The sequence below is a fragment of the Phalaenopsis equestris genome, unplaced genomic scaffold (assembly GCF_001263595.1).
Source record: "Phalaenopsis equestris unplaced genomic scaffold, ASM126359v1 Scaffold000807, whole genome shotgun sequence".
Taxonomy (NCBI): domain Eukaryota; kingdom Viridiplantae; phylum Streptophyta; class Magnoliopsida; order Asparagales; family Orchidaceae; genus Phalaenopsis; species Phalaenopsis equestris.
In genome coordinates, this window is record NW_018165247.1 from 159,077 (window position 1) to 172,898 (window position 13,822).

The window sequence follows — 13,822 nt, forward strand, 5'->3', positions numbered from 1 at the left end:
ATATATATTTTTTTCTATTTAATATATTTGCCCTAGGGATTTTTTTATATATATATATATATATATATATATATATATATATATATAAAAGCCCAAGGGCAAATATATTAAAGAGAAAAATATACAGATAAGTTGTATGAGTGGATCCAAAAGAAGACGCCAACCCACACAGTATAAATACACACAAATCTAAAAAGAAAAAAAGAAAAGATACATATAAGATTCAAAAAATCAAAACCACCAACGCGCTCGAAAAGCTAGGGACAACCCAATTTAACCATGTCTCTGCCTCTAGTTCTCGGAAGGGAGTCAGCTAACAAATTAGTGAGGTGTGTACCATTATCCGAAGTAACCAACGTATATCCATTAAATTTTTGAGCTTAAGAAGGTCTCCATTCTACTTCTTCCTCCTGAATGTGTAAACCTATCATTGCTCGTCTGAGAATTGACTCATCTGATCAGTGGATTGATCCAAAGGTGGTCGGACATGTGTAGACTGTTGCACTCCGTGTGCCTGAGTAACATTAACAACTTGCTCGACTCGATAAAACAGTAGAAAAATAGTAGAAATATTGTCACCCGTTACATCAGTGATAGGTTCTAGGCAGGTGAAGTCTGAATTATCTCTCCCACCCCCACAAAAGGAGGTTCCATAGGCTGGGGACCTATATCAAGAGTATTGTGTGGAGGTTGAATGATTGATGTATTACCTGCGAGATAGTGACATCTTCAAGGGTATCTTTTTGATGATCAAAAGTGTTAATAGCTTGGAGTAGATCAGGAGAAGGGGGAATCGCTTCCTCTGGCAGAGCACTTTGCTTCTTTGGTCTGAGATGGCGGTGTAGATGATGACATTGAGAAGTGGAGTGGCCGAACATACGACAGTTCAGACAGTACGAAGGGAAAGACTCAATCACAACCTTTTGTCAATATCCATGATGTTGTGTGTCTAACCAATTTTTTTCAAAAGCGATTGAAGTGATGTTCTTTTCAACACATACTCTGGCTTCTAATTAACGAGAAAAATTAAAAGTAGGAATATCCGTTTTGAGTGACTTATCATAAGTTGAGGCAATAACATACAAAATTTTTTGAGTAAAATAATGAAACTTAAGACCAGGGAGGCGAATCCAAACCAGAAAGATTGGGATTTCATCTGAGGATCAAAATCCACAGACTATTTCAGAATTTTCATTGCTCTGTTATCAATCCAGATTATCTTTCTAGCAAACAAACGCGTGTAATCCTCTTTATTATTAATTTATATGAGAATGTGTCTTCCATCTAACAGTCCAATTTTCCGCTCCCCAACCAGGTGCATAAGCTCAAATTCTTTACGAATCAGCTTCGTTTTGGGATGACTATAGAAATATTTCCCAACTAAATTCAGTCGACAGGAGGAACCAAACATGCCCTTAAACATGACCCGTGTGCGTCTTGCTTTATGTCTAACTATGATCTTGATAAAAAATACTTTTAACACGATTTGTAAGTCTGTCAGACATGTTGCGACATGTCAGAGTCTTATTCATGTCTGTCACATATTTTGACATGACCACCAATATATATATATATATATTTGAGACAGGCTATTAAGCACTCACATTTTAAATATGTATATCAATATATATATATATATATATGTATGTATACATATATATATATATATGTATGTATACATATATATATATATATGTATGTATACATATATATATATATGTATGTATATATATATATATATATATACATACATATATATATATATACATACATATATATATATATATATATTGATATACATATTTAAAATGTGAGTGCTTAATAGCCTGTCTCAAATTATTTTCTTCCTATTCCTGCTTGAGTGTTTAATGCTTTTAGAATCATGGATTATTTCTCCCTTCTTTGACAGCTTGTTTCTATTCCTTAGCTCTGCCCTGTATTTGTATTCATATTTGTTTTCAGTTCGCATAATATCATTAGTAGAAGTAATTTCATTTTATTTGCCAGTAAAATCTTGTCTCCTTGTTGCTGCACTAGTTAATGTTCAGTTTTCTTAATTTGTCTTTGTCAAATTTGTTTTTTTCCCTGGAGCGAGTTTCTAGTATTTAAACTTTGCAGACTGGAGCTATGAAACTAGGGAAGGATGCTCTTGTACTTACACAGTCCTCGACATCCAGATCTATTGCATTTTTATCACAGTCATACAATGAGAACAAAGATGTATGTATCGTGCCTCATTTATTTTTTACTGAACTCTACTGAAAACTTCTTATTATTATTTAAGTTTTTTATTTGGTGCAGAACATAGAGATTCCCATTGTTTCTTATATTAAAAATGGGCGTTACATGGAAATAGATGCGAGCATCCAATCAGAAGAATTAGCAAACTTCAATCTAAGTGCCATCAAAGAATTTTCTCCATTTAATGAATACTTGCTAGGAGAACAGCTTGGATTATATGGCAAAGATGGAACTGGCACCCAGATCTTCATTTGGAACTTAGATAAATGGTGTTCAGACTATACTTTGGTATGGAATGATGAAAACGATGGTTGTCAAAAAGGATTGGGAGACATAATCATCCGTTCAAAGAGAATAAGATCACGTCTTGGTCAAATAAGCTGTGAGGTAGTTGCTGTGCTATTGCCTGTTTTCAAATGGTTCTTGCTGTGATACCCTGTTTTTTGGTTATTTACTAATGATGCTTGAATTGTGTTTTTTTATTTTATATTTGGTTTAAGAGAAGTAATTCTTCTTTTATTTTAGCTGTTTGGTGCTATCACTTATTTTTTTTTTAATTTTCCTTTGGCTTTTTATGGGTTTCATCTTATTTTTTCTCACCGTTGTAAGGTATTAACAAATATTGTACTTATTTTTTGAATTCTGCTCTTGCAAATACAGGTGCCCTTGGATTATTCCCTTCAGGCTTATCTGGAAGTCCTTTTCTTAAATCCTCGCATGAAAATATTTATCCAAGGCTCATTGGTAAATTTTCATATTTCTCTTATGCTTCTCCCTCTCTCTCTCTCTCTTTCTGTGTGTGTGTGTGTGTGTGTGTGTGTGTGTGTGTGTGTGTGTGTGTGTGTGTGTGTGGACCATGGTTTTGATTATTATTATATGCATATATATTTTTATTTATTTATTATTTTTTTTAGGTCAAAAGCCATCCTCTAGAGAAATCTCTGAGTAGAACTGTTGCAGTAAAAGGTAGCATAATGGCTAGACCTATTCAGCTTGTACTTGGAAGGAGTCAGGTAGAGTGGGAACGAATGAACGGTGGGGTATTCTTATATTGGAAAGGTCGGCTAATTGAGGTAAATTTGACTTTTCTTGTAGGTCTTTCTAATCATGCCATGTAGTTGGAATTAACTAAAAAGTGGGAAACGAATATTATTGCTGAATTCAAATATGAAATAACAACAGCACAATAACAAGTCTGAAATTGCGACAAACAATAACACAAACTTAAACTATTGTTAGATCAAGGGGTGGTGGTGGTGGTGGTGGTCGGCGCTTCTTTGGAATGTGGCGAAATGTTGAAAAGAAAAAACAGCAGGTTGGTTATTTCCAAGGTTCCAAACAACAAGCAAGCGGCGGGGATTTACGTGGAATCGCTTGCAAGGGGCAGGCGGCTAGCAGCGTGGACAGAGGTACGTGTTGCATGTTGGGAATGATGGTAGCGAGGAGGCGGCAGGTTTGGACGTGGCGACAGAAAGGTGGAGGGGGAAGGGAGAGTAGCAATGAATCGCTGTTTTGCATTGCTACAACTAAAGAGACAAATTGGAAGCAGTGTGGGAAGGATGCGGAAGGGTAGAGGAAGGATAAACACCACCTGAACAGTGAGATACAACTGGAGCATAAAATTCAGACTCTTGGATACAACCCTTGAAGGGAAAAATGTTTTGTCGGCGGCTGTCCCGAACAAACACATGACAAAAAAATACTGTAATAGTAACAACAGTGTCATTGGGGGTTCACAAGGGCAACATACGCTTTCTGTATGGTAATATCCTCCCCAGGTGGAACTAAAATTTCCAGAGCAGTGGGGTTAGACCCATCTTTATTCAATTGAAACTTAGATTTCAAATTATGATGGAGCTTGTGACATTTATCAAGGATATGCCTAAACATCTTTTAGGGGTGCAATATGGGGGTCTGTGTTTCATGACGATTTTTTACCAATATCTATTATGGGTTATGCCTAGCCAGACTTTAGTAACATCAGGTAAAGTAATATTCATTTCCACAAATATTCTGGCCACAGAATGTCTGGTTAGGTTGAAAGTAGGCAGATCTAGCTTCAAAGGGTCTCCAAGGATGACCTCAGCAGAGTAGAGTAAGTAGAGTACCTGATGGTGAAAAAATTCAGCTTGAGACCGGGTAGACTAAACCATACCAGTACAGTAGGAGTTTCATGATTTGGGTCAAAATCAGGGGACCACTTGAGTAACTTCATTGATTTCTCTGCGATATTAAGATATGTTTTGGAGAAAATCCGGGTGTAGCCTTCAGTGAAGATTAGTTGAATAAACACGTGTCCCGTCCATGAGTCCCACTATTCACTTGCCTACTAGTTTAAGATCATCAACACTCTTTGTGATAACTTTGATAGGTGAGTGCTCTACTGAAATTTTTCAATTTCGTCAGGGTAGAAATTTCCGAGTCAGAGAAAAAGATTGCTGTTTTTCCACTTTTCCTACTTCTCTTCTTAACAAAAAGGCAATCACTTATACATCGCGACAATCTTTATAGCATGAAGAGAATATCACGACAGACTCCACCTGAGGGTTACCCACCACGCGGGCAAAAGAGGCCTTTGCCGGTCCATAGAAGAAGGAAATGCCATCATAGTAATGAGATGTGCCGGCGTTCACTTGCAGCGTGTTCCAAACAAGCAGACATATATATATATATATATATATTCGCCAAAATAAAAATTTTATTTGTAACAAGTAGGTAGAAAGGTTTTATTGAGCGGGTGCTAGGAACTCGCTCATAAGGCGTACAAGACTTAAGAAGCTAACAAAAAATTACAAGTATACCTTAAAAAAGATGCACAATCCCCCTAAACAGATAAAAACTTCTCGAGAGGAGGCTTCATGTTTGAGGTGTAGTATCAGAATTCCACCAGAGAGCTTAATCAGGGTGAGTGGGCTTTCCTCTCTCCGGTTCTAGAGAGGGAGTTGAGCACCAAACTGTGATGCGGGCTTCCACCCAAAACGAGCGAAGCAACTTCCTGTAAATTTCTTTGTTCATTTAGTCATTTTTTTCTTCTTTTTGTTTTTGTAAACTTGTTAAACATCTTCCAAGGGTTGTCTCAACTTATCACTAAGCTAATCATCAATGGGGCCAATTTCTATCTGTCGTACACCTTAAACATGACACTCCGCCATGGTTTGAGGGCCTTCAACATCAATAATAAATCTTTCCATAGACATGGAACATCATCTGTCACAAAAAAGAAAGTATCATCATTTGCAACAACATGAGGGGGATGAGTTAGTGAGGGGTGCTCCTCTAAAGCAAAATCAATGGCATTATCTTCTCTAGTTGCAGTTTCCACCATATCAACCTGTGGAACAGGTGCTTCTTGAGGAGTTAGGCGAGGTAATTGAGGTTGGGGTCTTAAATTAAAATGGTGCTTGAAATATTTTTCAAGTGTGTCCAAACAACTTACAATAGGTGCAATAATATGGTCTTCGTTTAATGGCAATTTGTTTTCAATAGCCATTATGTGGAGTGCCAAGCCAAATTTCTTCAATGTAAGATAATGTGATATCTCTCTCCACAAGGATCCTGACAACAGAAGATCTGGTGAGATTAAAAATGGGTATGTCTAATTTGATTGGTTTTCCAAGCATGATCCCAATGGAATAAAGGACATGATTGTTGAAAAGGTGCAATTTAAGCCCAGGTAACTTAAATCATATTGGTACTATAGGTGGTTTTTTGTTCGGATCAAATTCAGAAGACCATTTGAGCAACTTCATAGTTTTTCCTTCAATAGTGAGGTATTTCTTGGAGAATATCCTAGCGTAGTATTCGTTTCTAGTCAATGTATCGTCACATGCCTCCCTTCAAAGAGACCCGCCTTCCATTGTCTTACAAGCTTTAGATGCTAAAAATCTTTGCAAATAACCTCCATTTTGGGATGCCTCAACTGAAATTTCCCAATGAATGTGAATTTGCATTTTTCAACCAGATTAGGGACTTCGAAGTCTGAAAAAATAAGAGTGGCCTTACCACCCTTCCTACTAGCCCGCTTAACAAACGGATAGTCGGCTTTCCCTTCAAGAGAATCTTGGTTGGTCTAAGGAAACACCACATGGTTGACAACCTTTTCAGAGCCTAGTCCTTTACCAAGTGCATCAATAAAGGATTCTTTGCCTAGGTACTCATTCAGGGGAGGAAAAGTGGCCATCGAAGAAGCAGACAAAAACTGGAGAAAGAAACTATTGAACGTTTGTAAAGGAGAGGTGTCGACGTGAGCGCCTAGATGAGCCGATGAAGCGATCGGTGTGACCCTCTATCCTCTTCTTCGAGCATGCCGAGGCGACGGCCTGCTATGAATCCCCTTCCTGTCTTGTGTGAGCACAATGAGGTGACAATTGAGGCGATTGATGCGATCCCGAACCCTCTTCTTCGCAACGAGGCGAGGACCTACTGCGAAGCAATCCCCTTCCCGTCTTCTATGACTCGATGAGGTGACGAACCATTCTCATTATAGCTACTTGAGTCGCCATGTCGCGAACAGTGTAAACCCTAGTGGAGCAAACCACCCCATTATTTACACGCGCACACACACACACACACAAACTCTCTCTCTCTCATGATGATTTTCGTCATCTATATGCTAGGATTTCGCTCGGCGATTTCCATCGTCTATGCTTCAGTCGCTCCCAAAGGAGAAGGGCTTGCACCTCGTCGTCTTTGTTTCGACCTTAGCTTACTGCGTTTCGTCGTCTCTCTGCTTCCGTCGTTTTGCGTCTTCAGCTTTGTCTATTTTGACGCCGAGCTTCTGTTGGATCGCATCTTGACGTCTCCGCATTCGACGCTTACATCGGAGCGTAGTAGCATGTGGACTCTGCTTTGATGGGTGTTCTCCCTCCTTTGGTTGAACCCGACAAAGCTTCTTCGCCCATGTGGTGTGTAATCATCTTGTGGAGTCAGTTGTAGCCTTCTCCCCTCAAGCTACAAAGAATGTCGTGATGATACAAGTGACTGTCATTTTGTTATGAATACAAGTAGGAAAGATGAGAAGAAGCACTCTTTTTCTTTGATTTAGAAATTTCAACATTCATTGAAAAATGTAAGTTCCCTCTTATTGGAAAATTTCAGTAATCGAAGTTATCAGAAAGAGTTTTGATGATCTCAAACTAAGGGGCAAGTGGAAAGTGAGACTCATTGATGAGAGACTTGTTGATTCAGTTACGCTCAAATTTTCTCTAAAAATATCTTAATATTGCAGAAAAGTCAATGAATTTACTCAAGTGGTCTTCTGATTTTGAACCAAATCATGAACCTTCCACTGTACCAGTATGGTTTAGTTTACCTTATCTCAAGCTGTATTTTTTTAATCATCAGGTTCTCTATTCTATTGGGGTCATATTTGGGGATCCTATGAAGCTAAATCTATTCACCTTAAATCTAACTAGGCATTTTGTTGCGAGAGTACTTGTTTTAAGAGATATTACTTTCATTGATATTACAGAAGTCTGGCTGGGTACAACATATAATAGATATTGATAATAAATTGTCATGAAACATAGAACTTTTTATTGTACCCATTGTAAGATGTTTGGGCATATCTTTGACAATTGTCACAGGCTCCATCCTCACTTAAAATCTAAAGCTCAGGTGCATAAGGATGGGTTTAACCCCATTTCTCTGGACACATCTGCTCCACCTATAGAGAAAATTACCACAAGACAGGAATTGGTGTCTGATTTAATTGCCCTTGGGGACCCCCTGGCAATACTGTTTCTGTTTCTGCGATTGATGTATTGCCGGATGGCTCTGATGGGCAACCTACACCTTCAAACCTTATTGAAAACAATAATGAAGAATCCTTACCTACAAAGGATAATGTTTGGACCGATAATCAGGAGAGCCTTGTAGCTCCTCATCTTCAGGAAATATCCGGTGCGGAGGCGACAATTTGTACTTCACATACACTATAACCTATTGTGGTTACAATGGTTGACAATCTTTTTACTACGATTCTACCACCTTATCCGATCGTGCAAGTCGCCGTTAGTCAGGCGCAAGGGGCCCATCAGCTTATACATGCCTGACAATATGTTGGCCAATACACTGATCAGATGAGCTAGTCTTCGGATGGGGCATGACATGTTTACACATCCAAGAGGAAGGAGAAGAATTGAGACTTACTTGAGCTCAGAAATCTAATGAATGATACATTGGCTACTTCGGGTAATGACACGCTACTCACCATTTTGTTAGTTGGCTCCCTTCTTAGAGCTAGAGGCAGAGACATGACTAAATTGGGTCATTCCTAACTTTTTCCACGTTTTGGTGGTTTTAGTTTTTTGTTTTACATATATCTGTTTTTTTTTGAGATTTTTGTGTGTTTTACCTTGTGGGTAGAGTGCCTTTTCGGGCCCACTCATACGATTTATCTGTATCTTTTTCATTTTAATTTATTAGCCCTTGGGCTTTTTTTTAATATACATATATACACACACATCTCGTCGTCTCTGTGCTCTGTTAGGGTTTCACCTCATGGCAAAGCCCATCGTCTGCTTCGATATCTCTCTCCTCTGCTTAACGTTCCTTGTCGGCTTCTCGCGTCGTCTGCCGCTTTATATTCAACGGGTTGCGCCGCTTCCGCTTTCTGTGTCGCGTCTCCTTCGTCATCGTTGCTCTGCTCGAGCTGTTTTCGCGGGGTTCGCTTCTGCGCTTTACTCGACCTGATTTTGCAGAGTCCTCGTTATGCGTTGTCCGCTTCTACGATTTGGCGCGGGCAGCTTCCTGTTCACTGTAGCGGCGTCTTATTGTTTGAGCTGAATTTGCATGGTTTCCGCTCCTGCTCCCTGTTTTATGGATTCGGACTTTCTGGATTCTGGCTTTGCTCTTTATTGTTTTCTTCACTGTTCTTAACGCCACACCTTCATCTATTAAGGGATGGGTTCGAATAGATCGTATGTTGCTGCTTGCGGGTGTCAACGCCGCTCTAGGTACATCTAAATCGTGCACTTTCCCTCCTTCGTTTGAGTGGGAGGAGGATATTAAGAAATATGGTAGGAAGAATTGGAAGCCTGCCATCTTTTTTACAGAAGCTGAAGGTATTCAACTTTCTCCCGTCGACTGAATTTAGTTGGGAAATTTCTGTATGGTCATCCCAAAATGGAGCTGATTCGTAATGAATTTGAGCTTATGCACCTTGTTGGTGAATTTGAGCTTATGCACCTAGCTTATGCACCTTGTTGGGGAGTAGAAACTTGGACTGTAAGATGGAAGACACTTTCTCATACAAATTAATAATGAATATGATTACACGCGTTTATTTGCTAGAAGGATAATCTGATTTGATAACAGATCAATGAAGATTCTGAAATGGTCTGTGATTTTGACTCTCAAACGGAATCTTCGATCATTATGGTTTGGATTCGCCTCTCTGGTCTGAAATTTCATTATGTTGCTCTAAAGTTTTGTACGTTATTGCATCAGTTTATGGTAAGCCACTCAAAACGGACATTCTTACTTTTAATATTTCCCGTCCATCAAAAGCCACAGTACTTTTTGAAAGAGACATCAAGGAAATTTGATTGGACACACAACATCATGGGTATTGGCAAAATATAGTGATTGAGCATTTTTTTTCGTATTGTTCAAACTGTCGTATGTTCGGCCACTCCAGTTCTCAATGCCACCATCTACATCTACACCTCAGACCAAAAAAGCAAAGTGCTCCGCCAGAGACACTGATTTTATCTCCTCCTGATCAGCTCCAAGTTATTGGCAATATTGATAGTCAAAAGAATGCCCCCGAAGACGTGACTATTCTCGCAGACAATATTATAATCATTCATTCGTCTTTAGAACCTCCTATCGTGGGTGTAAGGGAGATTCTTCAGACCACACTTGCCCAAGAACCTATCACCGTTATTACAGGTTGCAATACTCCCACCGTTTCACTATCGCTTCATCAGGTCGAGCAAGCTGTATTTGTCACTCGGGTTCATGGGGATCATGTTGTGCAACGGCCTACACTTGTCCAACTAACTTTGGAACAATCTATTGATCAAATGAGTCAATCATTAGATAAAGAATGACAGGTTTACACATCGAGGAGGAAGAAGAATAGAGACCTACTTGAGCTCAGGAATCTGATGAACGATACTTTGGTTACTTCGGGCATTGAAACTCACCTTACTAATTTTTTAGCACGCTCAATTCCGAGAACTAGAGGCAGAAGGAGGACTAAAATGGGACGTCCCTAGCACTTTTGCGCCCTTTGGTGGCTTTTTGGTTTTTTATCTTTATGTATCTTTACTTTATTTGGGTTTTGAGTTTGTTTTGTTGTGTGAGTTTTCTTTTAAGCTCTCTCATACAATCTTTTTGTATCTTTTCCATTTTAATAAATTAGCCCTTAGGCTTTTTTCCAAAAAAAAAAAAAAAAAAAAGAAATAGCACACACACATATATATAATTTGATTTTCAAATTTAATTTTTAAAAATAGAGTCATCTAGTGACAGACAAAATTAGAGAAAGTCGTCTTAGATGGGTTGGGCATATTAAACGTCGACCATTAGATGATCCGATTAGGAGAGTAGATGTTTTAAATTCGACTTGTGTTAAGAAAGACAGAGGTAGACCTAGGAAGACTTGGGCTTATTGTATTAAAAATGATCTTAATTTACTAGAACTAAATGAAAATATGACACTAAATAGGACGCAATGGAGAAAAAGGATTCATGTAGCCGACCCCACGTAGTGGGATTAAGGCTTTGTTGTTGTTGTTGTTGTATTTGAAAATTTCCATCAACTTGGCAATTATCAGGGATTTAACATTTAAAACTTTAGTAGTTTAAAGACATTTGAGTTTGTTAGTTTAGGCTTTTTAGATTATAAATTTTGTCAATTCCCATTCTTATAAGGAGGATCAAACTAGGTGATTTAAACTTTATAAATTCTTCTTTTAGGATTTCAACATTTATTTTGATGTTACCAGACTCGTGAACTTCACTCCTTGTGATCGGAGGATCATACTTAAATAGGTGAGATTTATAATCCAACCTATGGATAAAGTTGCCCGATAGCCCTCACAGCGTTCTTGAACCTAGAATTTTAGCATTCATTTAATTGGTTGGAGCACATGCGGGTTTTCAATTTGGAGTATTGAACATATTTCATTATTGTATCCATACTCGATATTGTATGAGTCTAGATACACATGGAATGATTAATTTTGTAGAGCTTTATGTTTTTTAAAGTATAATAACACACTTGACATACTCAGAAGATGCAATTGTACTCATTATAATTTATTTGCATGTTTTAAATATATTGTACCAAGAAATCACTTTGAAAAGCACATTTAAGAATTAAAGATTATATAAATATGTCTTATTTGGCTTAATACATCGATGCCTGCAAAGTTTCACTTTTATTGTTTTAATGCCGTCCTCTTTTTAATTGCAAATATATTTCGAGTCCGGTTGTGAAAAAAATTAAGTTAAACTTATCTTTTTTGAATTTGGACATTTCAATTTCAATTTAAGTCTAACCATCTAAATTTTTTATATCTCAATTTTAGATTAGGCTAAGCCCCAAATATATTAAATTATTTTTGAAAGCACAAATATTTAATATTTGGGTCAATTTTAACAGATTTATATTATTCTGACTTTAGAGTTTAGATTTGAAAATCCCAAATTTTTAGATTAATTTTAATCTCGAGGATCTTAATTTTGAAAAGCTTAACCTTGGGTTGATTTTCTTTTTTTTAAACATTGAGACCTAAGTTTAAAAATTCTCATTGATTTTGATTTTAAACCTTAGGATTTCAAGTTCTAATAGCCCAAAATAGATATTATTTTTTAAAAAACCTAAGTGCCTAAATGTTAAAACTCTAATTTTTGAATACTTTTAAGCCTAATGAGATTAAATTTTAAAAGTTCAGAATTTTAAGTATTTTTGAAACCTTAATAGCCTAAAAAATTTCATTAAAGCCTCAAATTTTCCATGTTAAATTTCAAGTGATCCATATTTTTAAATTATTTTTAAGCCTAAATCCCCCAAAAATTGGATAGCCTCATTGCATCATCCCTTGTCATGAGGCACTAGAAGAATTCCAGCCTTCCCAACTATTATAAAAGACTCACAGGTCAGCGTCGTGAGATACTGCGACCGGGGAACAAAATTATGTATTTAACAGGCAGTCTTAAATGACGCAATAGACCTTTAATATACCCACGAAACAGTTAAAATCAAGAATAAACTTTTCTTCGACCTGCACTTTAGTTTCCCCCAACGATACTTATTTCCCAAGGACAAGTACTCGCGTCTCCCTGAACGGTTATTTGAAAACCTCCAATTTTATAAAAATTTTCCAAACCAGTTCGCTGCTTTCTTCGAACAGTAGTTAATTCTCAAGGACGGGTACTCGCGCCCCCTCAAATGGAGATTTTAAAAATCTTCCCTTCACTCTCATTTTTGTACCTTTGCTAGTTTCGATAATGTTGACGGCGGCTGCGATCTACGGTGACGAAGAGACAAAATAAAATACAAATCTCTCTTTTTTTTTTTTTTTCTTGCAAAGCCAAGTTATGAACAATAACAACAACAACAACAACAACAACAACAATTTTTTCTTGCAAAGCCAAGTTATGAACAACAACAACACTAAAGCCAATAACAACAACAACAACAACAACAACAACAACAACAACAACAAACAACAACAAAGCCTTAATCCCACTACGTGGGGTCGACAACATGAATCCTTCTTCTCCATTGCGTCCTATTTAGTGCCACATTTTCATTTAGTTCTAGTAAATTAAGATCGTTTTTAATACAATAATCCCAATTCTTCCTAGGTCTACCTCTACCTTTCTTAACACAAGTTGAATCTAAAACATTTTCTGTCCTAATCGGATCATCAGATGGTCAACGTTTAATATGACCAAACCATCTAAGACGACTTTCTCTAATTTTGTTTGTCACAGGAGCTACACCAACCCTATCACGAATATATTCATTCCGCATTTTGTCTCTAAGTGTCAAGCCACTCATCCACCTAATCATTCTCATCTCGGCAGCACTTAACTTATTATTATGCTTCTCTTTTAAAGGCCAACATTCAGCGCCATAGAGCATTGCAGGTCTCACCACCGTCTTATAAAATTTTCCTTTCAGTCTTAGCGGTACTTTTCTATCACACAAAAGGCCCGAAGCATTCCTCCACTTCAACCAACCAACTTGAATTCTACTATTAACATCCCCATCTATATCACCATCGCTTTGAACAACGGACCCAAGATATCTAAACCGTCCACACCTTTTAATAATTTTATCACCCAAAGTCACACTTCTGTCACTAGAGGTATTACTATTAAAGTTACATTCCACTTATTCAGTTTTAGTTCCACTTAAACGAAGGCCTTTAGACTCCAATGTAGACCTCCATAGTTCAAGTTTTTCTTGAGTTTTTTCTCTCGTTTTATCCACGAGAAGGATATCATTAGCAAAAAGCATACCCCAAAGTACATCCTCCTGTAGATGTCCAGTAAGACCATCCATAAAGCAAGGAAAAGAATGCTAAGCTATGAACAATAATATAAAAATTCAAAAAGGAAT

At 37.5% G+C, this 13,822-nt stretch overlaps 1 protein-coding gene across 3 annotated transcripts in view; it reads left to right on the top strand.

Moving 5' to 3' along the window:
- Positions 1-13,822, top strand: part of LOC110031410 (MORC family CW-type zinc finger protein 2-like) — a 121,385-nt gene that overhangs the window by 62,158 nt on the left and 45,405 nt on the right. For all 3 annotated transcript variants that reach the window (XM_020734589.1, XM_020734588.1, XM_020734587.1), the window contains 4 exons: positions 2,119-2,220; positions 2,302-2,628; positions 2,902-2,985; positions 3,156-3,314. In XM_020734589.1, coding sequence (XP_020590248.1) covers positions 2,119-2,220; positions 2,302-2,628; positions 2,902-2,985; positions 3,156-3,314 — 672 coding nt within the window. The remainder of the gene's footprint in view (positions 1-2,118; positions 2,221-2,301; positions 2,629-2,901; positions 2,986-3,155; positions 3,315-13,822) is intronic.